Genomic DNA, 27,994 nt, shown 5'->3' with positions numbered 1-27,994 from the left:
GTAAATGCATCATATTTTATTGCATCAATATGTCTTATACAAAAAAACATGCAGGTGACATTTGACAAATATGTCATTGTAAGCAAGACATTTTATAGTTTCATACATATAAAAAAAAGTCTTCAAAAAAATTGAAAGACCATGGAATCTTTTCATCTTTTCTAACATCGCTAAGTGCAATAGACTCATCAACAAGAAAGCACACCAAGTAGATTCTGAAAGATGTGTCACGGTGTCATCCCAGCGCGTGTGTCAGTCTGGGCTAGTTTAGCCTTGTCTTCTCTGAGCAGCGTCCCACACATGATGGCGATGAACATGATGACACCGATCTGGGTGTTGGAGCGGAACTTGGCGGCACAGTCGTCAGGGTTATCGAGATCCACTGTGTACAGCTGGAACAAAGGCAGGGGCTGATGTGTAGGATAAAGCACGTCTCCAAGGTCTTGGTTGAAAATGTAAAACCGCAAGCAAGGGAACGCCCGAGGGCTTTTCAAGGTTTAACACTTCCAACCAAAACCATGGAGGCGTGTTTTATCAAACTTATGAACCGGCTAAATGCAAGAAAAACCTAAAAAAAATAAGGTGAGGTGAGGTGAAATCGGGTTTAACGTTGCGTCCAAGATTATTGCACTTATATAGCGACGTGCATGTACGTGTGTGTGTTTGTGTGGCTGCTTGTACTAATCCGGACTGATGCCGATTTATAGTGCTAGCTCACTGAGATACCATGCCTCAGTTTAACATGAATACCCCACTCAGACACAGTATACTGACTCCAAGCCGACCAGCCCTTGTTTTAGCCCCTTAATGCCGAGCGCCAGACAGGGTAACAACAAGTACCATCTTTAATCGTCTTTGGTATGACGCAGCCGGGGATCGAACCCCGGACCTTCCGCTCTCCGGGCGGACGCTCTACCATTAGACCACGGTGGCGGTTAAAAAAATAAAAAATAAGGAAACATCAACATACCTTATAGTAAAATAAAACAGTGCATTGGGTATATAAGGAATTTGTTCAAAGCGTGCGAGAAAAACCATGTACAAGCATCGACTAGCTGGAGTCATGACATGACCTGCCCCGGTAGCTCAGTAGGAAAACAACTCTGCCTCGCCCATAAAGACATCTTGGACCACTGAGCCATCTATTCCCATCTGCATGTCCAGGGTCTACAGAGATGCTAGCTGTGCACACGTTATTATCCCCCATCACAAGGTGGGAAGGGGATATAGGAATGGCCGCTGTTCTTACGTCAGGTTTCGTTTCCCGAGCATAACTCCGAAAAACATTGTTTTATTATGAAACTATGCATATGTATCAAACACATGCTGAACTGTTTTTGTATTTCTAAATGTTTTCTATTTTTCGTGTTTCTTTGTTTTACTTAGTGCATAGAGGCTGCATTGTGGACAAGTTTTCTCACAAACTTCTGAAGTTGAATCTTTGCATGCTTATCTAAGACTTACTTGTCAAGACAGAATTAAGAAACAAATGCCATAGTTATTGTTTTTTTCCGGAGCTATCTTCCCTTTATCCATGCTTTAGATTTTGTGCATCCTGTTTGCAGTGCAAGCTTTTAGATAATCAGCTTTAAGGTAAACACCTCAAGGTCTAAGTGCCCAATGGCAGGGGATAGTGATAGCGTTGCTTTCTTGTTCCACGCGGGCTTCCAATGACGCCCGCGGACACCTGTCAGTACCCACCTGGTGCGTGAGATGGGCTGCTGTGGCTGCCACGCCCACATAGAAGGGCCAGGTCTGGTCACACAGGTAGCCGGACAGAGTCAGGCCACTGACCATCAGGCTGGAGAACCCCGCCAGCCACGGCTTGGTCTGATCCCCCAGCTTCAGGGCCGACGACTTCACGCCGATCAACATATCATCATACTTGTCCTACACAGAAACAACAACGATTTACATCAAGAATGTCGAGAGGTGATGGCCATGCAAGAATACAATATTGAAACGTGATCACTAATCTTAAAGATGCTTTACCGACTTACATCATATTGTTATATCCTGACAACACACGTTTTTTGAGAACTTCAATAATATATATGAGGTGAGGTGAAATGGGGTTTAACATCGCGTCCAAGATTATTGCACTTATATAGCGACATGCATGCACGTGTGTGTGTGGGGAGCTGCTTGTACTAGTCTGGGCTAATGTTAATTTTTATCGCCCGCTGAGTTAACCTGAATACCCCACTCAGATACAGTATACTCCGAGCCGACCAGTCCTTGTTTTAGCCCTTAATGCAGAAAGCCACGCAGGGTAACAAGTACCATCTTTTAACGTCTTTAGGTATGACGCGGCCTTTTGCTCTCCAGGCAGACGTTCTACCACTAGAACACGGAGGCAGTCAACTAATATATATGTAATTTCTTTGTGCTGGGATATGTTACAAGAATGAAGAGCTTAGTTAGATTTGGAAAGGAATACAACAGAAACGGGGATGACATATGGCAAGTCCAACAATTTTCCTACTCTGATAAGTTTGTAGTATTTGATGTGTTCACAAGATTTTCAGATTACTTTTAACCAATGTCCTAAATGCCTGATGATTCACCCTCACACATGGCCATTATGAATTTCCCACAGATTTCAAATATGTAACATGACCCATTATTATTTTTCTCCATTACATTTTCAGTTAAATTTAGTACAGGGCCCTTTACAAAATTGCTGACGAAGCAATATGTCTAGCTGGCACAGAGTGAGTGAGTTGGGTTTAACGCCACTTTTAACAGTATTCCAGTTATATCGTGGCGTGTCAGCTTAATGTGGGAGGAAAGCCCGAAGTGATGCAGGTCTCAGACGTTTACCAGTTCGGTGAAACCCACGAGCACGGGTATGGTGCTGACAAACCTAGAAACATAATCAGGCCGAACCGGGATTTGAACCCACAATCATAGGTTTCTGGCGTGCCTAAGGGACACAACTCTGCACAGCGAATCGCGGCGCCTTAGCGACTGGGCCACCCGTTCCCCTAGCTGGCACAGAGGAATGAGGACTTCCTCTGACACGTCACTTGGGGGGAGGGGGGACAGGATGACAACATATGTAAGGGATGCTACACCTACCATGAAGAAACTAATCACTGGTAACATCAAATTTATTCTTTTCAAAATGCGGGGAATGTGGGGAATGTCAGTGGGTGTTCCTGCACCATGTTTTGCATAGCTTGCTGTAAGCACTGCTAAGACTCCAGAACTAATCTAGTCATTCTAGAAAGCTTGCGTCAAGAAAACTTGTAAAATTACAAATACATGTAAGAAATACAACCTTTTTGAAATAAATCAAAAGTCAACAAAATGCATGCAGAAATTGAAGAATACAACTATAATCAAAAGAATGCCAAAGTAAAACTTGTTGATTAAACTTGAGCTGTGCTCAGGTTTCTGGTCATTGAAATTCAGCATGTTAGCAAATTTACAAGATATTACCGTATTCGACGTAATAAGCGCCCAGGGCGCTCTCAAAATTAGGTATAGGGGGCTCTTATTAGAATATTATTTTGGTGAAAAAAAAAGGGTTGAAAGATAAATTTCGTGGTTTATGCTGACAGCCTGAAAGGTTTATATACGACAGATGTATTTTTCCAGAATTTAATTGCCCATAATTAAAGGTGCATAAATAAGTCTTGTGTACATTGATCAATCAGAAGGGGTGCTAATTGGGATTGTTAACTAGCCAATATATTAGCAAATATCGCTGTGCGCGCTTATTACATCGAATACGGTATTAAATTAATTAATTTTGACAAGAAGTGTTGGTACATGAACATTTGAGAAATGTTGTTAGTTTATGATAACAGGGTAACCATGGTAACAGTGAAGCAAACTATGTAATCATCATTTTTCCCCAATCAGTTTTAGTTCTTTGGCTCTGCTCTTTCACTTGGTCATTATCAAGAAGAGAGAGAGAGAGAGAGAGAGTGAGTGTGTGATTTGATGCAACTTGGAACAGTATTTCAGTTATATCACCAGGTGTGAATTGTCTGCTGGTGGATTGTAGACCAACACGTATGGTATGGTGCTGACAGAGCAGACAAATCTGGACTAAAACAAGAAGATCCTGGCATGTCTAAGGGACATAACTTTGCACAGTAAATTGCAGCACCTTACACCCCAACAGATGAATTTTGAAATTGTGTCAAAGAGCTTTTGTCACTATCTGAAAGAGGCAACTGATTTTTTATATGATAAACTGGGAAATAATTTCGCCATTAAATGTTTTGTATTAATGCAATGAAATATCAAAATGAGTCTTCCATAATTACCTCCCCTTTTGATACAAGCCTCACTTAATATTAGTGGAAACACATGATATCGAAGTTTTTCATGCATCAGACAATACATCTTCCTGAGGCAAGAGCGTCCACTAGCCTTTTTATCAAAGTCTTGTTTCCCCCCGTGCCACATCAAGCCCACTTTCCTGTGCTAAATATGATTGGACTATGGCACAAATCGATAGTCCAATCAGAGAATGTTTCACAAAATCAACATCCACGACTGGTACACCTTCGTATGAAAGTGATTTACCGCTGGATGCCTTTTTTGACACGAATATGTCTTTTTTTTTCTTCTAAACCTACCAATGATTGCCTATGTTTTTGTGTCAGGGATAAAATTGGGAATGTTTTCGTAATCTGATCGACTAGGTTGTCGCTTACGGCAGTCGCCATCTTTGTGAAGCTATATGAGATAAGAACAGTGATCTGATTGGATATCGTGTTTTCATTACAAGGGTCACAACTCATGATCTAGTGAGTGAGTGAGTGAGTGAGTGAGTGAGTGAGTGAGTTGGGTTTAACGCCGTTTTTAACATTATTCCAGTTATATTGCGGCGTGTCAGCTTAATGTGGGAGGAAAGCCCGAAGTGATGCAGGTCTCAGACATTTACCACTTTCATGAAACCCACGAGCACGGGTATGGTGACGACAAACCTAGAAACATAATCGAGGCGAACCGGGATTCGAACCCACAATCATAGGTTTCTGGCGTGCCGAAGGTACGCAACTCTGCACAGAGAATCGCGGCGCCTTAGACGACTGGGCCACCCGTGCCCCCCCAACTCTTTATCTACGTGGCTGCACAAGGGTGGGGCCAGGAAAAGTGGGCTTGATGTGGCGTGGGCTTGATGTGGCAAGGGTAGAAACTAGGCTTTGATATAGGCTAGTGGAATCCTGAGCCTCGGGAAGATGAGGACAACAAGAATAGAAAGCAGCAGAATCATAACTGTCTTAGTATAAGAAGGAACACAGTCTTAGTCAAGTTAAAGCAGAGTCTGTCTTAATGAATCAACAGTGTTCCTGGGGTTAATAGGGGTTACAACAGTCTTGGCCTGAAGATTGCTATCCAACATTTCCAGAATATCTGAGCAATAATAGGTAGGTACTGAGCTGCCAAGTCCTGAATAACAAGTCCCAACTGACTTCAACTGAATGATTGCAGAATTTCAGAACTACCTCGTTTTCTTGCATTATTCAACTTTGTGACTTGCGCTGTTGCCTAAATACATTCTATGACCAGTCTTAAACTGGCAAATAAAAGAATTGCATTTAATTGCCATACATGGTCAGAAATTATTATTTATTGAAAATATAAAATAATTTCAAACCCTGCATGGGTTATTTTAAATTAAAATATTTTATATTGAAAATACAAAATATAAAATAATTTTTAACCCTGCTTGGGTTATTTTAGATTAAATTATTTTATATTGAAAATATTAAATAAAAAATAATTTTTAACCCTGCAGGGGTTATTTTAGATTAAATTATTTTATATTGAAAATACAAAATATAAAATAATTTTTAACCCTGCATGGGTTATTTTAAATTAAATTATTTCATATTGAAAATATTAAATAAAAAATAATTTTTAACCCTGCAGGGGTTATTTTAGATTAAATTATTTTATATTGAAAATATAAAATATAAAATAATTTCTAAACCTGCATGGCAGTTTAATGCATATTTTTATTTGCCAGTCCAAGACTGGTCACTGAATGTATTCAGGCAACCTGTCCCCAAAAATTAATCTGCTACAGAGAGGCCATCTACCTAATCAAAGGTAATAGTCCAAAAGGAAAGTTCTTCCTAAATTTTATTTTGGACAAACAGACCTAATCACTAACCCTGACTTGTTGCTGCTCTTGACAAAAGTGGAAGAGGAAATCACAACTAAACCAACTACTGCAACCCAAAGCTATTGGCACCCCCATCCCCCCCGAGTCCCCACACCCGGTGATCGTTGCAAGTACCAATACTCACTTGGTGAGCATAGATGGTGTCATATATAAGTGTCCATGCTATACTGCCTGCGTACATGGGCACTAAAACCGACCAATCGGTATAGCCCTTCACTGCGGACCACCCAAACAGCACGCCGTAGTTGAAGGTGAAACCTAGCGGGGACACCAAAAATTGTCTGTGAAATAGGAAAAGCTATATTCACACTGAAGGTGGGTAACATCCATTTGGGTGTCTTCACAAGACAACACTTGGGGATTAACTGTTTGGAGATACCATGGACCCTTAATATAGAGTATTAAGTGTCCATGGCGATACAGATATACCGGTAGACCTATTTTCTGAATCATCAAGTCACATCCTTATTTGGAATGCTACAATTAAACAAAATGCTAAATGTTTACATTGATTATTAGTTTCAAAGAGTTGAGAATTTGATACTCCATGAATGTTAAATTCAAAGTGTCGTCTTGCAGTCAGAACCAAAGGGACATAACCCTTGTGAGTGATTGGCTGCAGACCAGCACAAAAGATGTAACTGCCTCTTCTAAATGATGTAAAATTTTCATCTGAAACACAAACTGTAAATTCTGGGTAGAGATGGGGTGATGTTAGTTGTAAACTCAAAGACAAGCTGTGCGTAAATCTGTACAAAAAAACAAGTACCATTATATTCTAGTAAGTATGTTAGCATGCATGTTGCTAGTGCTAGGCGTTCTCCAATCATTGCTTCATAACGATACACAGACTTGTACTTATATCAATGATCAGAGATGTCAGTTGATCAGTTACTAGTTGTAATAAGTTTCCGTTCATGAAATAATACGACCAAGGTGACACCTCAATCTCATTAAAATCAAACCTTAGTTCTCGCTACCGCTAAACAAAGATCTGAGGACATCCCATTAGGGGTCACGTCAGAACGACCTTTCATCCGACCAATCAGAGCATCGCTTACCAGATTATGAAAGAGACAGTTGGAATGTGATTTCTGATCATGTAACCTCGAAAACTTTAACTCTGAACGATAGTTAAGAGTTTAACGACTGAATCCATACAATCTAGACCATCTATTAGTCATTCCAGAATGTTCTTTTGTTCAGGTTTCAAATTTGTAATCGAGAATTTGTCAAAATAAGTTTCAAGGCGTAGTCGCCAATTTGAAATTACTGCCGTAAGGCACGAGGAAGCTGCCTTCTGATTGGTCATTCCATTAGTCGGTCAAATTCGCGGCGCAAGGTCAGTCTGACGTGACCCGTAATGGGATGTCCTCAGATCTTTGTTTAGCGGTAGCGAGAACTAAGATCTGATTTTAATGAGATAGGGTGACACCTACACCTCCATGCAGTCAATGGCCGCCTATGAAGATGCCGAGTGCAGCTGAATCAGGTCTGTTCCCTGATGTACCACAACCAGCTCACACTGGAAACATATTACAGCCATGAGATCCCCCCCCCCCCCCCCCCCAAATACTAGTTTCCTAAACAAAATCTCTTCTTCACAATAAATTAATTAATTTTTCAACCTGCCTGCCTCACCACCAAACAGTACTCTAACATCATCTCATTGTCCACAATGTCCCTTAAAGATGAGGAAACATAACTGAATTGATTGAAGCCTCATCATTTATAAAACTATAGACAATGGATAATTGTTCTGACTTTCCCAATAACTGATTGAATTCTTCAACTTTTTTGTCAATCTGATCTTATTTTTTTGACGACAACCCTCTCTATCTGTACTTAATGCATCTGTGTCCTCGCATGTCTAAAAATAGAACTGACAACAAAGTAACCAAGGTAACAGCTCATTCCATCGAAACCATGGCAAAGTGCTACATACGATTTTCATGCATTTCTAATCTACTACTTGAATCACATATTTTCATTCGTAAATATAGCAACTGAATGTGAACTCACCGACACAGAAGTACACTACATGCACCAGGTCGAAGCACAAACATGTGAGACTGACAGGTTGAGACACAAAACACGCAGAAGAGACGAGTGCAGAGAAGGGAAGGAACAATGGACTCCCCGAGTAGTAGCCGTGGTTACCGATCCCCTCATTTGTGCATCATCATCAGCCGATCTCTACATCACTAGCAGGGGCTACCGTTCGACCCGTTACAAAAGTCTGCCTATTTGTGCTTTACGGATTTAAGACGCACTTCTACATCTCAAGACAAATCTTTCGAAAAATATAAACCAAAAACTGAAAATGTTAATGCGAGTTTAAGATCTGACTTGTGTAACACTTGGAACTAAAACAATCAACGTCGGTTGACCTGACCTGTCGCATGTCATTCTGTTTCCTACATTGAGTTCAATGGAAGTAGGATCACATACCAAGCGGGAGAAGTAAATGGATAAGTATTCTGAACAAAACAAACACAACACCAGTGTGACAGTTTTGTGGGGTCTGCCATCTCGGTTCAAAAAGTCAGTATCAACGAACAAATCAGGGATCAGTAACCATGACGACCCGGGCTGGTGTGTGGGTGCGGAGCATGCAGGAAGCAGACAAGCAGAGCGGGATGGCAGCGTACTCCGAGCACAGCTTCCAGGCCTTACAGTTCAACTGTTCCTATTGTTTGGATTGTTATTCAAGTTTGGCAGATCCATCTAATGATGCAGTCAGTCCCTGGGTGTAGGCTTGAAGGGTCATTAAGAATGTTTGGTAGGAGTGATATGTGGAAACACATATAATTTCTAAAAAATTAAATTAGAATACCTCTATTGCAAAAAAGGAAACCATCTATAAATATCAACACAATAATACAAGTTCAGGCATTAAAAAATATAGAGTATAATAATTTTTCAGGCCTTGACATCCCAATGACACAAAAGTATTTTTTCACTACCAAAAAGTAGTTCTCTACTACAAAAAGTAGTTCCTTACTACCCAAAAGTAGTTCTTTACCACCCAAAAGTAGTTCCTGCGTACCAAAAAGTAGTTCCTGAGTACGTACCAAAAAGTAGTTCTTTAGTACCAAAAAGTAGTTCTTTACTACCAAAAAGTAGTTCCTGAGTACCAAAATGTAGTTCATTTCCTTTTCACATACATGATAGATGAGAAGGCAAAAAACGGCATCTACAATTTCTATTTCTAAAAAAATATATATATATATAAAATATACAAAATATATAAGATATAATAAAGAAAAGAAACACAATCTACCAAATATTCTCAACCACCTTCCAACGAGGCCATCACGGAGACAACATAAATAAGTAACGAGATGGTCTGCAAGTACCTGGTGCGAATAGATTGTGTCATAGAATACAGTGTACACAACGCACGCCAGGTATAGCGGCACTATGGTGGGGTCCAGAGTGCTGCGGAGTGCCGACCACGCCAGGAGGACACCCCAGTTTAATGTTACACCTGAAAACATACGACCATCCCCACACTTCATTCATTATTTAAAATATGTGAAATCCGATATAAACATCAACTACCATAATGATAAGCAATACATTAATCAAACCAACCAATATTATACAGTGGAATCTGTCCAAATCGGACTCTGTCAAATTTGGATTTCGGTGAAGCAGACTCCGGTCCCCTCAGTTCCTTAACAAATTATAATTACTAAAGTGCATTTAATGCTGCTCATGTTAATATTTCATTACAATGAATGTGTACGCGAATAAGACCTGTGAACGTTCGGGTTAGAATAGGTCTTCAGCAACCCATTCTTGCCGTAAAAGGTGACTATGCCTGTCATAAGAGGTAACTAACAGGATTGGGTGGTCAGACTCGCTGACTTGGCTGATGCATTTCACCATATCCCAATTGTGTGTATCGATGCTCATGATGTCAATCACTGCATTGTCGATTATTTACAGACCGCCGTCATATAGCTGGAATATTGCGGAGTGCGGCACTCGTTAGACAACAAACCAACAACAATGTTTGCGAATAAAGATCAATGATCGTTGCATTTCGTTTTGTCTTTTTGTAATCTGTGTATGGACCTTTTTACAAGTCCCAACCGAGTCCGAATTGGACAGATTCCACTGAATAGCCAGTCATCAAATACACTTCCCAACATTGACTGAACATGTTTCCCTTAGTTTCATCTTCCTGCTCAATACACTTTCATTCTGACACAGATACCATCTTCCTGAGGCAAGGGAATTAACTGACGACAAAAGTCCAGTTTCCACCCTTGTCAAACTAGGCTGGATTTTCTGGGCTTGATTGTAGCGCCACCAGAGGCTATTACGAGTTATGTCCCTTCCATGTCCCTCCTGTTGACCAATCAGATTGCATTTGCTTCAAACAAAATGGGGGCGCCCAGTCAAGACGATCTGATCAGTAATGAAGATCAATATTGTATTAAAACAGGTATTACTTTGCGAAGTGCATCAAATCACGTGAGCACCTTGATCAAAAACATGAAAAGATTTGGAAAATATCTGTTGACATTAAGATGACAGTAGAAATGCTTTGCATTCCGACAATCGATCGAAATCTCCACGGCAGTTTACAAACCGGATGTCGATTTCATAAAGCAATATTGATTGGACTATGCATAGACTCCATAACTCCATAAGTCAAGCAAGGATGGAAACTGGACTTTTAGGGTCAACTAACTCCCTTGCCTCAGGAAGATGCACAGACACCTGCACAGCCAAATAAGCTGTATTGTACTGTTAGTGTTATCAGTGTGTTGGTCTACTCATGCACACAGGAAGGTGTGGTACACTCTGCAGGTTGCCTAGACTACAACACCAGTAACCATGGTAACCTGTCACACAAGGAAAGCAGGGATACTAATGGACGTCCCAGACCGGCACACACATTTCTCTAACAGGACCAAATTTTGAATCAGTAAAACTTCATTTTAGGCCAGTCCAATTTAATTCTTGTCTTAAGGACTTACAATGTGGAAAACACGAATTAAAACCATATTTTAATCAAAATGGCTAAATTTGTTATTGTATTGCATCTATTACAATATTTTATTTTTTTTGTTTTCCACACACTAGCATTTTAGCAGCCATCTGGTTGGGCAAAAATTCTGTTCTTTAGCTTCAGGTGATGACTTTGTCAATGTAACTTTGTAAATTTTGAGATAAATGGTTACAAGACACAATTATTCCTGTTACATTGTTTTCAAAAGGCTAAAAGGTAAAAGTCAGACTTGAAACACAAGGAATGAGAGTGGCTGGCCGTTGCTTACTTGCAAACAAACATCCTCCAACATCTTAAACATGTTACTTCCAACTCATTAGGGACCCATGAAGATCCGGGGTAGAATAGGTCTTCAGCAACCCATGCTTGCCGTAAAAGGCGACTATGCTTGTCGTAAGAGGCGACTAACGGGATCGGTTGGTCAGGCTCGCTGACTTGGTTGATGCATGTCATCGATCCCAATTGCGTGGATCAATGCTCATGATATTATATCACTGGATTGTCTGGTCCAGACTCGATTATTTACAGACCGCCGTCATATAGCTGGAATATTGCTGAGCGCGGCATTACACAACAAACCAACCGACCAACCAACTCATTAGGCCAAACCATTTCTTTTATGAATGAACCAATAATAAATTCTGAAAAAGTGAAAAAAAAAATCAACATCCTGAGGTCAACAATTAGTGATGTATAATAATTTATAATGCATTTTATGAGGTGAAATGGAAAATGTGCCAGTTCAATGGCAATCTTGAATACTCTCGTCGAGCATTCCTCCACAGCCTGTGACAATACAAATATCCCTATCAAGAGTTGAGAAGTATACATTAGATGACTGGGATGTCCACCCTGTGTATTGATGCCTGAAGCCATAGTGAGGTTAGTCTAGCTAATGCCATTACAGTGGACATAAGAGTATAAACCTGATGAATCATTGCTAACATCAATATCAATACTATGAATATTGAAAAATAACCCAAACTTACAGGACGTTTGCACACACAGAATTCAAACCTTAAACGATGTGCTGATTAACATAATTACAATTTACCTTAAAATTGCTAAAGTATGATTTGATCCAATGATCAGCAGACCCTAACACAACAAAGGGACATAACTCTACAAAGTGAAATTCAGTAGGCTTACATACAGTATTAACATCTAATAGTAGATAACGGTAGGCTTATATACCGTATTGGCAGTTTCTGGCAGATTATATCCACAATGACACAGACTAACGTCACAAAATACTGCAAACAATTTACGACAGATACACTGAGTTGTTACATATGAAAACTGTTAAATATTGCTTTAACCAACATTGGATTATTACAAATCATACAAACAATCAAACTAATGTTGATCTTTTATTATGAAATATAATTTATTTTTTTTACTTTGCACAAACAAATCCCCCGATCAATAGTATGGATAGTGTAACGGTAAAACGTGGACTACATCCGCATGAAGGCTGAAGGTTCTCACCCAGCATCAGCTGTGGCCAGTACGTGTACCGCTTGGCCAGGGGGTAGGTGATCACCAGGCCCATGGACGCCGCCCCGAGGAGGATGCTGGGGAGAAGAAGGTGTAGACTAACTTTTGAAGTAGCCTAAAATAGATATTTACTTGCCCTGTATGTGTTAAACCTGAACATCATTTGTATGTGTTAAAACTGAACCTTATTTGTATGTGTTAAAACTGAACCTCATTTGTATGTGTTAAACCTGAACCTCATTTGTATGTGTTAATGTGAACCTCATTTGTATGTGTTAAAACTGAACCTCATTTGTATGTGTTAAACCTGAACCTCATTTGTATGTGTTAATGTGAACCTCATTTGTATGTGTTAAAACTGAACCTTATTTGTATGTGTTAAACATGAACCTCATTTGTATGTGTTAATGTGAACCTCATTTGAATGTGTTAATGTGAACCTCATTTGTATGTGTTAATGTGAACCTCATTTGTATGTGTTAAAACTGAACCTCATTTGTATGTGTTAAACCTGAACCTCATTTGTATGTGTTAATGCGAACCTCATTTTTATGTGTTGATGTGAACCTCATTTGTATGTGTTAAATGTGAACCGCATTTGTATCTGTTAAAACTGAACCTTATTTGTATGTGTTAAAACTGAACCTTATTTGTATGTGTTAAAACTGAACCTCATTTGTATGTGTTAAACCTGAACCTCATTTGTATGTGTTAAAACTGAACCTTATTTGAATGTGTTAAAACTGAACCTCATTTGTATGTGTTAAACCTGAACCTCATTTGTATGTGTTAATGTGAATCTCATTTGAATGTGTTAATGTGAACCTCATTTGTATGTGTTAATGTGAACCTCATTTGTATGTTTTAATGTGAACCTCATTTGTATGTGTTAAAACTGAACCTCATTTGTATGTGTTAAACCTGAACCTCATTTGTATGTGTTAATGTGAACCTCATTTGTATGTGTTAAAACTGAACCTCATTTGTATGTGTTAAACATGAACCTCATTTGTATGTGTTAATGTGAACCTCATTTGAATGTGTTAATGTGAACCTCATTTGTATGTGTTAATGTGAACCTCATTTGTATGTGTTAATGTGAACCTCATTTGTATGTGTTAAATGTGAACCTCATTTGTATGTGTTAAAACTGAACCTTATTTGTATGTGTTAAAACTGAACCTTATTTGTATGTGTTCAAACTGAACCTCATTTGTATGTGTTAAACCTGAACCTCATTTGTATGTGTTAATGCGAACCTCATTTTTATGTGTTAATGTGACCCTCATTTGTATGTGTTGATGTGAACCTCATTTGTATGTGTTAAATGTGAACCTCATTTGTATGTGTTAAAACTGAACCTTATTTGTATGTGTTAAAACTGAACCTTATTTGTATGTGTTAAAACTGAACCTCATTTGTATGTGTTAAATGTGAACCTCATTTGTACGTGTTAATGTGAACCTCATTTGAATGTGTTAAAACTGAACCTCATTTGTATGTGTTAAATGTGAACCTCATTTGTATGTGTTAATGTGACCCTCATTTGTATGTGTTAATGCTAACCTCATTTGTATGTGTTAATGTGACCCTCATTTGTATGTGTTAATGTGAACCTCATTTGTATGTGTTAATGTGACCCTCATTTGTATGTGTTAATGTGAACCTCATTTGTATGTGTTAATGCTAACCTCATTTGTATGTGTTAATGTGAACCTCATTTGTATGTGTTAATGTGACCCTCATTTGTATGTGTTAATGTGAACCTCATTTGTATGTGTTAATGTGACCCTCATTTGTATGTGTTAATGTGAACCTCATTTGTATGTGTTAAATGTGAACCTCATTTGTATGTGTTAATGTGACCCTCATTTGTATGTGTTAATGCTAACCTCATTTGTATGTGTTAATGTGACCCTCATTTGTATGTGTTAATGTGAACCTCATTTGTATGTGTTAATGTGACCCTCATTTGTATGTGTTAATGTGAACCTCATTTGTATGTGTTAATGCTAACCTCATTTGTATGTGTTAATGTGAACCTCATTTGTATGTGTTAATGTGACCCTCATTTGTATGTGTTAATGTCAACCTCATTTGTATGTGTTAATGTGACCCTCATTTGTATGTGTTAATGTGAACCTCATTTCTATGTGTTAATGTGAACCTCATTTGTATGTGTTAATGTGACCCTCATTTGTATGTGTTAATGTGAACCTCATTTGTATGTGTTAATGTGACCCTCATTTGTATGTGTTAATGTGAACCTCATTTGTATGTGTTAATGCTAACCTCATTTGTATGTGTTAATGTGAACCTCATTTGTATGTGTTAATGTGACCCTCATTTGTATGTGTTAATGTGAACCTCATTTGTATGTGTTAATGTGACCCTCATTTGTATGTGTTAATGTGAACCTCATTTGTATGTGTTAATGTGAACCTCATTTGTATGTGTTAATGTGAACCTCATTTGTATGTGTTGATGTGAACCTCATTTGTATGTGTTAATGTGACCCTCATTTGTATGTGTTAATGTGAACCTCATTTGTATGTGTTAATGTGACCCTCATTTCTATGTGTTAATGTGAACCTCATTTCTATGTGTTAATGTGAACCTCATTTGTATGTGCAAGTTGACCAAAGGGGGGAATTAATCAGCCAACCATTCTGTCATTGAGACCGTGCGGGTGGAAAGTTTTTAGCTCAAATATCCACCTCAGTTCGAGTGATCTCCTCTTAACTGTGGTGTCAGTAGACTCAGGGTTTCCTTGAGCTGTGCTATGATGTTATATCTAACATCTTTGGTGCTGTGATCATCACTATTGAAGTGATTGGCTACAGGTTTGTCTCTCTTGTAGCTGATGTCTGCAAAGTGTTCTTTCAGTCTAGTCTGAAATTCTCTTTTGGATTCTCCAACGTATTGTTTCTTGCATTTGTTACAAGTAAGCAAGTAAACTATCTTTTTACTTGTACATTTAAACTTGTGGGTTTTGAATGTTTTGCCTAATGTCGATCTGCGAAACATATGTGTTTTGCTTAAGGAGTTGCAGATTTTGCATCCTTCTCTTTTGCAACTCGCATTTACGAAGTTGACTACCTTGCCGCTAATCTGCGGTTTGGTGGTGGGTAGTGTAGTACTGTCCTGACTAGGTAATCCTTTATGGTAGGGTTCCTTCTGTAGGCTGAGACATGGGGAATTGAGAAGCAACTTTTGCAAGTGTCAGAACCGGTGAGTAAATGCCACCGGTTTCTGATGATCCTGTTGAGCTCCATGTTCAATGGATTGTAATCGCTAATGAGCACCTGTTTCCTGATTGGAGCAGGTTTGGGTTTGGTTGCTAAGAGTGATTCTCTTTTGCAAGCGTCTGCCCGGCATTTATTTTGTTGTAGTGTTTTATTAGGGTAACCTCTTTTGAGGTAGTAGTTGATACGATTTCTACTATGTGTATCATAATCTGATTCAGAAGAGCAAATTCTCTTGGGTCTCAGGAATTTGCTGAATGGCCCTTTCCTTTTGATATGACTGGGGTGACAAGACGTGTACAACAGATAGGAGTGTGTGTCCGTGGGTTTGTTATATAAAGTGAACTGCAGTTTGCATTCCTTTTGGTTGAAAGAAACCCACGTATCCAAGAAGCCACTTTATTCCTGGAAAATTCTGCGGTGAATTTAATGGAATGGTGTGCATTATTAAGAAAGTTAATAAATGCAGCTAGGCGGGTTTCCCCTAGTGTCCAAATAATGAAAATGTCGTCAATAAATCGGGCGTAGAAGTCCGGCTTATCATGGTGCCCAGATAGGAGTTGAGTTTCCAATTCTCCCATAAAAATATTGGCATAGGATGGGGCGACTTTCGTCCCCATAGCTGTGCCTCCAACTTGTAGATAATGTTGGTTACTGAACACAAAATTGTTATTGTGTAAGACGATTTTTAGGAGAGAGAGTAAACCGGTGGGCGAAATTTGCCAGTCTGGTTTAAACTTACGAATGGCTTGTGCAACGGCTCTAAGGCCTTCGCCGTTTGGAATGTTGGTGTACAGCGAGGTGACATCCATAGTAACAAGCATGATGTCTCGGTTGTTGGGGAGATTCAGTGATTCTAATCTCTGTATGAAGTGTGTTGTATCCCTGAGGTAACTGGGATATCTGCTGACAAATGCTTTGACGTGTTCGTCTACAAAGCTACTGATGTTTTTAGTAGGTGTACCATTCCCACTGATGATGGGACGGCCCGGTATTTTTCCTGGTAATAAACATTTGTGTATTTTGGGGAGCAGGTAAAATCTTCCTGCTTTTGCGTTTTGCGGTAAAAGTCCCGTAAAACATTTGTGTGATTGTTCTTCTTTGAGGAACAGATTGGTTAGTTCTTCGGCAACGATTTCAGAAAATCTTTCTGTGAGATCATAGTCTGATTTGACATAGAACTTAGTGTCAGAGAGCTGTCTTTCTGTCTCTTTGATGTAATCAGTAGTGTTCTGTATTACTACTGCAGAACCTTTGTCAGCTTTTTTAATGATGATTTCACTATTAAATTTGAGCTGTTTTAGTGCAGTTCTTTGCGCGCCGGTAATGTTTTGGCGTCTGAATTTTATATTACCAAGTTTGTAAAAATCATTGGAGACGGCTTTGATAAACGACTCTAGTGTTGGGTCGGTATAAGGTCTAGGGGTCCAAGTGCTTTTGGGACCGAATTTGCGATCCAGTGTATTTTGGAGCGGGTGTGAAGTGCCATTAATGGAAGAATCATGGAAAAAGTGAGTGAGACGTAATTTTGGGAAAAATTGTTTCAGGTCGGAAAAGGTTTTACTTTTGTCAGTAAATCTAGGGGTGGGGCTAAAAGTGAGTCCCTTGTTAAGAACCTCTAATTCAGATGGATTAAGGTCATAATCGGAAAGATTGATAACAAAGTTGTCCTGATAAGATTCACCAGTTTTATTATCTGAGTTGTTGTTCAGATTCAGGTTAGAAAGTTTATTGCACAAACTGTTGTTGTTGAAGTTGAGGTGTTTCGACAACAACTCTAGGGCCTGTTTGAGGTCACGAGAATTGTTTCCTTGGTTGCCCCTGTCGGGGCGGAAGTTCTGTCGTGGTCTGCGTAGTCCACGAGCTCGATCACGTCATGGTTGTCTCGAGCGGCGAAACTTGGGAGATTTGGCCCGTTTCTGGGTCGGGTCCCTTGCATGTATAGTTTGGCGGCGAAGGGGTCAGATTTGATTGCCGCCTGTTGTAGGCTAACAAATCTGGTGTTGAATTTTTCATGTGTGGACTTGTGCTCTCTGTCTTTGACTGCTTGACAAGCAGTGTTGATGATGTTTTGAGAGTGTTGATCCGCTTTGGAGATAATTTTATCTTCCAAGAGTTTCACTGATTCGTTGACGGAAACAAGCTGGCGTTCTAAAAGTTCTTTTTGTGTACTCATGAGTGTGGTACAACAAGTCTTAACAGCATTGCTGCGCTGAAGGGCGAGATCCATGGGGTACGTGGTTTGTGTAGCCGGTGGTATGATGAAGAAACTGGTCTGGTACCAGTCCACCTGTGATACAAGCACCTAAGTATTCTGACTGTACTTGGGTGCGTGCACGTTTGCTGACTGCGTTAAGATGATCTTTGTATGATTGCATAAGATCCGGGGGTAAAGACACTGCTTTGGTCCCAACGCCGGTGTTGGCGGGGATGTTACCGAATGTGATCCGTTTCCTTTTTAAAGGATTGCCTCCATCTTGGTCTAGATGGACATCAACTTCTATTTCCGTGGTGATGGAAGTAGAGCTCTCGAAATTCGAGATGGACGGGGCCGGCGTGATAAGGGTCGACATACCTAAAGGTGTCGCAGAAATAAATAGATAAACTGACTGGTGGGTGCTTCACCAGTAGATATGTAGCTATAGGAAGCAATAGTAATAGTAACTAGTTTCGCGCGGCTTGCGCTCATCAGACTGATTGCTTAGGGGCGTGTGCGTCCTTAAATACCTGAATATACCAGCGAGGTCGTTTATTCCATGATGTGTAAGCCTGTCATTGGTTGTTATGACGGATAAGCGGTGTGTTATAGTGACACGCCGTTAGTGGGTCGCCGGTGGTGTGGCGTAAAATGTAGTCGCCGGTATTGGCGATTGACGTGTGCTCCCGCGAATAGTGGTCACCGGTGGTTGTATGTGGCTTTGTAACTGTATAATGTGTTTATAGACCGGTGGGTCGCCGGTGTAAGTATGCTTGTCGTACCAAATTGATGTTTTGGTCGCCGGTGTTATTGCCGGTTAAATGAAGGTGGCCTGGGTAGGTCGCCGGTGGCGGTCGTAAGTGGTCGCCGGTTTTGTGAAGAAGTGACCGGCGGCTCGCTGGTTTTTTTATCAGACGCCAATTTGGTTGTGAGGGTAGTTAGTAGAACACTGATTTGTTCTAAGCGACACAGTTATTTATTAGCAAAGCTATTATTAGGCAAGGATACGAGATTGTATCCTTGGTGAACATAATGAATATTAATTGTTCGACATAGTATGTTGTAAGTGTCATACTGGTGATAAGGAAAACGAAACATTTGAATAAAAGGTGAAATAAACACGTGTTGTGTTTTATTATTTGACAAAGGAGAAAGAATGTACAAATAATGAGTCCCGAATTGGGGTAAGAAGAATTGGAAACTCAACTCCTATCTGGGCACCATGATAAGCCGGACTTTTACGCCCGATATATTGACGACATTTTCATGGATGTCACCTCGCTGTACAACAACATTCCAAACGGCAAAGGCCTTAGAGCCGTTGCACAAGCCATTCGTAAGTTTAAACCAGATTGGCAAATTTCGCCAAACCGGTTTACTCTCTCTACTAAAAATCGTTTTACACAATAACAATTTTGTGTTCAATAACCAACATTATCTACAAGTTGGAGGCACAGCTATGGGGGACGAAAGTCGCCACGTCCTATGCCAATATTTTTATGGGAGAATTGGAAACTCAACTCCTATCTGGGCACCATGATAAGCCGGACTTCTACGCCCGATTTATTGACGACATTTTCATTATTTGGACACTAGGGGAAACCCGCCTAGCTGCATTTATTAACTTTCTTAATAATGCACACCATTCCATTAAATTCACCGCAGAATTTTCCAGGAATAAAGTGGCCTTCTTGGACATGTGGGTTTCTTTCAACCAAAAGGAATGCAAACTGCAGTTCACTTTATATAACAAACCCACGGACACACACTCCTATCTGTTGTACACGTCTTGTCACCCCAGTCATATCAAAACGAACGGGCCATTCAGCCAATTCCTGAGACCCAAGAGAATCTGCTCTTCTGAATCAGATTATGATACACATAGTAGAAATCTTATCAACTACTACCTCAAAAGGGGTTACCCTAATAAAACACTACAACAAAATAAATGCCGGGCAGACGCTTGCAAAAGAGAATCACTCTTAGCAACCAAACCCAAACCTGCTCCAATCAGGAAACAGGTGCTCATTAGCGATTACAATCCATTGAACATGGAGCTCAACAGGATCATCAGAAACCGGTGGCATTTACTCACCGGTTCTGACACTTGCAAAAGTTGCTTCTCAATTCCCCATGTCTCGGCCTACAGAAGGAACCCTACCATAAAGGATTACCTAGTCAGGACAGTACTACACTACCCACCACCAAACCGCAGATTAGCGGCAAGGTAGTCAACTTCGTAAATGCGAGTTGCAAAAGAGAAGGATGCAAAATCTGCAACTCCTTAAGCAAAACACATATGTTTCGCAGATCGACATTAGGCAAAAATTTCAAAACCCACAAGTTTAAATGTACAAGTAAAAAGATAGTTTACTTGCTTACTTGTAACAAATGCAAGAAACAATACGTTGGAGAATCCAAAAGAGAATTTCAGACTAGACTGAAAGAACACTTTGCAGACATCAGCTACAAGAGAGACAAACCTGTAGCTTATCACTTCAATAGTGATGATCACAGCACCAAAGATGTTAGATATAACATCATAGCACAGCTCAAGGAAAACCCTGAGTCTACTGACACCACAGTTTAGAGGAGAGCACTCGAACTGAGCTGGATATTTGAGCTAAAAACGTTCCACCCGCACGGTCTCAATGACAGAATGGTTGGCTGATTAATTCCCCCCTTTGGTCAACTTGTTGTTTTACTTTCTGATAAATCAGCCCCATTCTCAGTCGACAATTCTAGCACAAGCCGGTCACACAACAATGCCAATCACGCATTGTGACGTCACAATTACACCAACACACCCAGGCTACGTGACGTCATCACATCATGACGAACAGTCTATCGTCTGTAAACAATCAGCCTAATAAGATGTCGGTCATACACTCTTGCGCTGCATGTGGAAAAAACTACACCTGAAGGGATAGTTTGCGCCGCCATTTTAGCGCCACCCACTCTTCCATACGTATCCAGTGCACAATCTGCACCAAAACCTTCAAGAGGCCCGACGATGCCAGGGCACACGTCAAGCGTATACATGGACCCTACCTGGAGGCCAATTACACTACGGGTGATTTTCTAATCAAGAAATCCAGAGGACAGTCCTGCCACAACAATAACGTGAGTGAAAATTCCTACACAACTACCCATCGCTTTCCATTTCCCTGGATACCGGTGCCACCATTCACTAAATGGGACAATTATGTGATTGCAGGGGGCGACCTGGACACAGAACCGTGGAAGGTGTTCCCTCAACAGAACCGGGAACACCTCAAAAAGCCAAACCGGTGACATAGCTGCCGAACTAGATACTATTTTAGAAGAATTTAGGGAACTCCAACCCGGAGCCACCCACACGGACATTATTAACACTAGCATGTTACTGACACTGTCGGTTCCAGCTACCAGTGACCAGCATACTCAACCACATGTTTGAGACTCACTCAGTGTGCCCCACCGATGTCCTTCTTACCCCAATTCGGGACTCATTATTTGTACATTGTTTATTTCACCTTTTATTCAAATGTTTCGTTTTCCTTATCACCAGTATGACACTTACAACATACTATGTCGAACAATTAATATTCATTATGTTCACCAAGGATACAATCTCGTATCCTTGCCTAATAATAGCTTTGCTAATAAATAACTGTGTCGCTTAGAACAAATCAGTGTTCTACTAACTACCCTCACAACCAAATTGGCGTCTGATAAAAAAAACGGCAAGCCACCGGTCACTTCTTCACAAAACTGGCGACCACTTACGACCGCCACCGGCGACCTACCCAGGCCACCTTCATTTACCCGGCAATAACACCGGCGACCAAAACATCAATTTGGTACGACAAGCATACTTACACCGGCGACCCACCAGTCTTTAAACACATTATACAGTTACAAAGCCACATACAACCACCGGTGACCACTATTCGCGGGAGCACACGTCAATCGCCAATACCGGCAACTACATTTTACGCCACACCACCGGCGACCCACTAACGGCATGTCACTATAACACACCGCTTATCCGTCATAACAACCAATGACAGGCTTACACATCATGCAATAAACGACCTCGCCGGTATATTCAGGTATTTAAGGACGCACACGCCCCTAAGCAATCAGTCTGATGAGCGCAAGCCGCACGAAACTAGTTACTATTACTATTGCTTCCTATAGCTACATATCTACTGGTGAAGCCCCCACCAGTCAGTTTACTCATTTGTATGTGTTAATGTGAACCTCATTTGTATGTGTTAATGTGAACACTACCTGTATGTGACCCATGAAGATCCGGGGTAGAATAGGTCTTCAGCAACCCATGCTTGCCGTAAAAGGCAACTATGCTTGTTGTAAGAGGCGACTAAAGGGATCGGGTCGTCAGGCTCACTGAATTGTTATCTTATCCTAATTGCATAGATTGATGCTCATGATGTCAATCACTGGATTGTCTGGTCCAGACTCGATTATTTACAGACCGCTGTCATATAGCTGGAATATTGCTGAGTGCGGCATTGTACAAAGAAACTACCTGAACATGCCTGAATGTGTTGATGTGAACCTGCTAGCCCACTAAGATACCATGCCACAGATTAACATGAATACCCCACTGAGAAACAGCATATTGATTCCGAGCCTTGATCTTGTTTTAGCCCCTTAATGCCCAGCGCCAGGCAGGGTAACAAGTCTTTAGGTATGACGAGGCCGGGGATCAAACCCCGACCTTCCGCTCTCCAGATTGACGTTCTACCACTAGACAACGGAGGCAACGGAGGCAGTCTTATGCTTCAATGTGAACATTACCTGTATGTGTTGAACTGTAGCAGGATACCAAGGGCCAGACCAAGCTGAGTTCCAAGCAATGCTAACGCCTGGAAAGAACTTAGCTCTCCTGATGCCAAAGGGCGAGTCTTTGTCCTTTCAACCTGCAAACATTAATCAAAAGTCGATTCATTTACTTATTTTTTTATATGTTTTCCTTTTATAGCTTCTTCTAGCATTATGAAAATTTTATTCATGTGCAAGATTGGGTCCTCAGGAATTACTTGTTAATCCTAAATAAACATCAACATTTTTTGCTAATTGTGTTGAATGTGCTATTTAAAAAATCTGTGAGTGAGTTAGGTTTTGAAACGATGTTGTCAGCTCGGTGTGAGAAAAAAGCATAAACTCATATGACCATATGAGAATGGTGCTGACAGTCCAAGTGTGGAAGCTGGGATTTGAACCCAGACCAGCAGATGCTACCCTAGGATTCTTCATGGCATTTGTGAGTACTGTTTTACGCCGCTTTTAGGAATATTTCAGCAATATCACAGCGGGAACACCAGAAATGGGTTCACACATTGTACCCATTTTGGGAATCGAACCCAAGTCCACGGTGTGACGAGCGAACACTGTAACCACTAGGCTACCCCACCACCCCAATTCAAGAGATCAATAATAATGTGATTATTATTAAGAATAATAAGACAACACAACTCGCCATCTTGTCAAAGTCTTTGTCCCACATGTCATTGATGATGCAGCCCGCGCCCCGCATGAGGAAGGACCCTGCTCCGAACATGACCAGGAAGTAGGGGTCAGGGAGGTGACCAGGGTCAGCAGCCATAGCGATGCTCCACGTACACGGCCAGTACAGCAGGTAGGTCCCTGCAGGCACACAGACACGTCCATTACAAAGATGGCCCTGCCCGACACCCCATCTTGCCGAGGCAAGGGAGTGAACAGACCATAAAAGTCCACTTTCCCCCCTTGCTGAAATAGGCTGGAATTACGGAGGTATATTTTAGCTGGAGTAATGAGTTATAGTCCAATCTAACTGCATTGGGAAATTACCATCTAGTTCGTAAACTGCCAGGCAGATTTCGGTCGATTGCAGGATTAGGAAAGCAGGTGTACCGTCAACTTAGCGTCAACAGGTATTTTCCAAATCTCTTCATGATTTTAATCAAGGTGCTCACGTGATTTGATGCACTTCGCCAAGGAAGATCGTTACATTACAATATAGATCTCGATTCTCGATCAGATTGTCTTGACTGGGCGCTGCCATATTGTTTGAAGCAAATGCAAGTGATATGAGAAGTGGAATCTGATTGGTCAATAGGAGGGACACAGAAGGGACATAACTCATAATAGCCACTAGTGGCGCTAGGATCGAACCCATAAATTTTGGCCTAGTTCCGCAAGGGTGGAAACTGCACTTTTACAGTCAGTTAACTCCCTTGCCTCGGGAAGATGGACAACTTGGTCCTGGGTTCAAATATGGGTTGAGATAGGTACCTGCTGTTTTCATAATAATAAGTCTAAGGTTTCTGCATGGGACAGAGGCATTCTTTTCACAGACACTGGCAACTGTGAGTGAGTATAGTATTATGCCACTTTTAGCAATATTCCATCAATAACACGGCGGGGGAACACCAGAAATGGGCTTCACACATTGTACAGATATGGGGAATCAAACCCAGGTCTTCGGCGTGATGAGCGAACACTTTAACCACTAGGCCACCCCAGAGCCCAACAACTGTAGAAGCTGCTGGAGTTACTGCAAGTCTCAGCTAAAGAATCGGACCAATGATGGTCTTAGAGCTAGGATCGCTTTGTGGAAAGTATAGAGTTCAGTGTTCGAAATAATAATAAAACAAAAAAAGATATTCGGGCAGGTGACCCATCAATGTTATATGCCCATGTTCAATTCCCTGCCCGCATTCAGACATTAATGAATTTAAATGCATAGAGACCCTAAGAAGTATTTCTGATTATGTGTCTTAATATCAATCCCAATACACTTAAATTAAAACTAGATTGACCAATGAAAGCGTAGTTTCATCCACTATTAACTGCATCTTGATTTACCGTATTCAACATAATAATTTGAAATAGGAAGCTCATATTAGAATATTATTTTGGTGAAAAACAACAGAGTTGAAAGATCGTAAATTTTGTGGTTTATGCTGACAGCCTGAAATGTTTATATACGACAGATATATTTTTCCAGAATTTAATTTCCCATAATTAAGTCTTGTGTACATTGATCAATCGAAAGGGGTGCTAATTGGGATTGTGGGCACTTATTCGAGCAGGGCGCTTATTTTCGTTGAATACGGTAGTTGAAATAATTCAAACACTTACTAGAGAATCTACAAGGAATACTGAATATGTAATTAGTTCCAAAATTATCTGACAGACACTCGGGCAGGTGGAGGGAAATTTCATGCAGCCTGACAGAAAAGTCACCAGCCGCAGACAGGCAGTTATTCCGGACACTGATCGAGTTACGACAATTATAGTGTAAGACCATTGTAAGTCTATATTGAGTGTAAACAGGAGTAAAGTTGGTCATTATTGGTTTTGTAAAGCTCACAAAACACATAACACTGCATCCTCAATTATCCTCTGTATCATATTCCTCCATTCTATTATGATAAATACTCCATTTCCCACCATAGCTTCGTCTTGGAAGTCACGTCGCCACCTTCATCACTACTATGTATAACTTCATACTCAATTTCTTTCGCTCATAAGCGTAACTTGATTGGATGGCTATATTTAGTGTTGTGCTGTTCGAGTCAGTAAAAAAACAAAGCAGCGGTAGCAATTGGGTCCAGGGTATAAATCAAACAAGAACGGAGATCTCTGTATAATACAATGGATACTTGAGGATTTGATTGTTTGTTGTTTAATCATGGTAATGCCACACTCAGCAACTTTTCAGCTACATGACGGCGAGCCTGTAAATAATCGATTCTGGACCAGACAACCCAGTGCTTGATATTGTGTTTGTTTGTTTGTTTGTTGTTTAACGCTGCACTCAGCAATATTTCAGCTTTATGATGGTGGTCTGTAAATAATCAAGTCTGGACCAGACAACCCAGTGATTGACATCATGAGCATCAATCCATGCAATTGAGATACGATGACATGCATCAACCAAGTCAGTGAGCCTGACCACCCGTTCCCGTTATTCGCCTCTTACAACAAGCATAGTTGCCTTTTACGGCAAGCATGGGTTCCTGAAGACCTATTCTACTCCGGATCTTCATGGGTCCATCAATATTGGGAATGATCCACTGATAACTGATGACTGACTTGTCACATGTAATATATCACTCACTAAGTAACCAGAAGTATCAGCTTAGTATGACCTGATGCCCTACCTATAGGCTTATCAAAGCGGATGAGCCTCAGGTAAGGTTTTACCGACTGCGGCGAGGACTCGAGGATGGAGGTGGTGAAGCTGATTGGACGTCTTGTACTGACCAATCCGTGTCGTGTGTTCAGGAGTGGATGGGGCTGGAACACTTGCTGTGGGCGGCGCAGGGAATGAAACGCCCGCGATGGAGAAGAGGTTGAGACATCTTGTCCCAAGGCTGGTGACATCGCCCTAAACTTTTTCAGTTGCATCTTTGATCCATGCTCCACTGATAAACTGTTCTTCAAGTCTTGATAAGGAATTCGTCTTAATGGATGTTTCCCATGTTCAAAATGTCTTGATATGAGAGAGTTACTTGATGTGTGGACATTTACATAGTTTGGAATTAGATGGTTCTTGGGGGCATGCTTCCAGTCTTTGACCTGTCCTCTTGTTGATGCCCATTGGTCAGAATGTCCCTGGCAGCTTGACCAGTGATAGCAGGTGCCCTGAGCAGTGACAGGGAGGAGACAGGACAGCACCCTGGAGTGACCTGCCAGCTGTCTCCCGGCCAACACCGACATCATGGCAAACTCTCTCTGCAACACAACAAGGACACTGAATAATGCTGACTCAACTCTGATAACTGTATTTCCTCTATTAGACGCCGGGCCTCTAATAGATGCCGGGTCAATTGTTCAGTGCAAAAAATAGAAGCCGGGCCTCTAATAGACGCCGGATCGATCAACTGATACAATTAATGATCTCTTTTTGGGACCTATATTACATAATGAGGACCCCCTTTCTCCACGTTTGTCGGAAAACGGTCCTCGATCCGATATGTCACGAGTGCGTGGCTTTGACTTAACATTTGAAAAAGGTCATAGTGAAATGGGGGTATTAATAGAAGCCAGGCCTCCAATAGACGCCGGGTCAAAGGCTTGTCCGAAATAAATAGAAGCCCAGGCGTCTAATAGAGGAAATACGGTAATGTGTAGATTCTAGTGAGTGTCGTCTACTCTCCAGAACAAAAATATCAACAAGCAGCGTTAGAAATCGGCACTAGTCCTGTAGTCCTTGCCAAACTGCCCAATAGTTAAGGTATCATAAGGATACGTAGAAATTTTCCATTTTTAAGAGTATGGTTACATGTTATCATTATAAGGACTAGTGGACTAAAAATGTTAGTTTCTACCGCTGAATAGGATTTATGATGAATAGTTATTATGCTCCTGTCTAATTTAAATAAGTGTTCGACTACCTTAAAATTTAGTGAAAGTTGACTGTAATCCACAATCACACACACGCAAGCACGCAAGCACGCACGCACGCACACATACATACAGACATAAAAACTAACTTTCATATTTACTCATTAGTAGATCATTAAGAGAAGACAGGGGACATATACGGTAGTTGTATATTTCTTTAGTGCTAGACCTAATAATCGCTACTAAATTATCAAGTTGTTGGCAGTAATCTCTTTAAGTCTTACTACTCTTGTAGTAAAAAAGATCATTTGATCGAAAACTGGACAACCCTTACACGGTTGAGTAGACAGTATTCTAAGTCCAAACACTAAGCACTTTTTATTCAACCCTAACTTGAGAATCACACTATGCAACAACAACATGCTGCAATAATTATCCATATCGCAAAAAGTGCATTAATTGTACCTGAGTATGCTATTTCAATTCCACCACCGACACAAGCAGGAACTCCACCAAGGCAGCATTGACCTATA

General features: G+C 40.7%; 1 protein-coding gene across 2 annotated transcripts; it reads right to left on the bottom strand.

The window, feature by feature from the left end:
- Position 1: 1 nt before the first annotated feature.
- LOC124113932 (4-hydroxybenzoate polyprenyltransferase, mitochondrial-like) lies at positions 2–27,994 on the bottom strand. 2 transcript variants are annotated; one of them, XM_046474428.2, is made up of 8 exons: positions 27,927–27,994; positions 26,276–26,849; positions 23,605–23,771; positions 22,923–23,044; positions 12,666–12,751; positions 9,511–9,641; positions 1,702–1,890; positions 2–392 (listed from the first exon to the last, which is right to left on the bottom strand). In XM_046474428.2, the coding sequence occupies exons 2-8, from the start codon at positions 26,835–26,837 to the stop codon at positions 228–230; spliced, it is 1,422 nt and encodes a 473-aa protein (XP_046330384.2). In that variant the 5' UTR covers positions 26,838–26,849; positions 27,927–27,994; the 3' UTR covers positions 2–227. The 2 variants fall into 2 exon arrangements, with proteins under 2 accessions (XP_046330384.2, XP_046330383.2); XM_046474427.2 differs by lacking the exon at positions 9,511–9,641 and adding an exon at positions 6,276–6,409.

The sequence above is a fragment of the Haliotis rufescens genome, unplaced genomic scaffold, assembly GCF_023055435.1.
Source record: "Haliotis rufescens isolate VD_foot unplaced genomic scaffold, xgHalRufe1.0.p SCAF_16, whole genome shotgun sequence".
NCBI lineage: Eukaryota > Metazoa > Mollusca > Gastropoda > Lepetellida > Haliotidae > Haliotis > Haliotis rufescens.
This window is presented reverse-complemented; position numbering and strand designations above follow the sequence as displayed.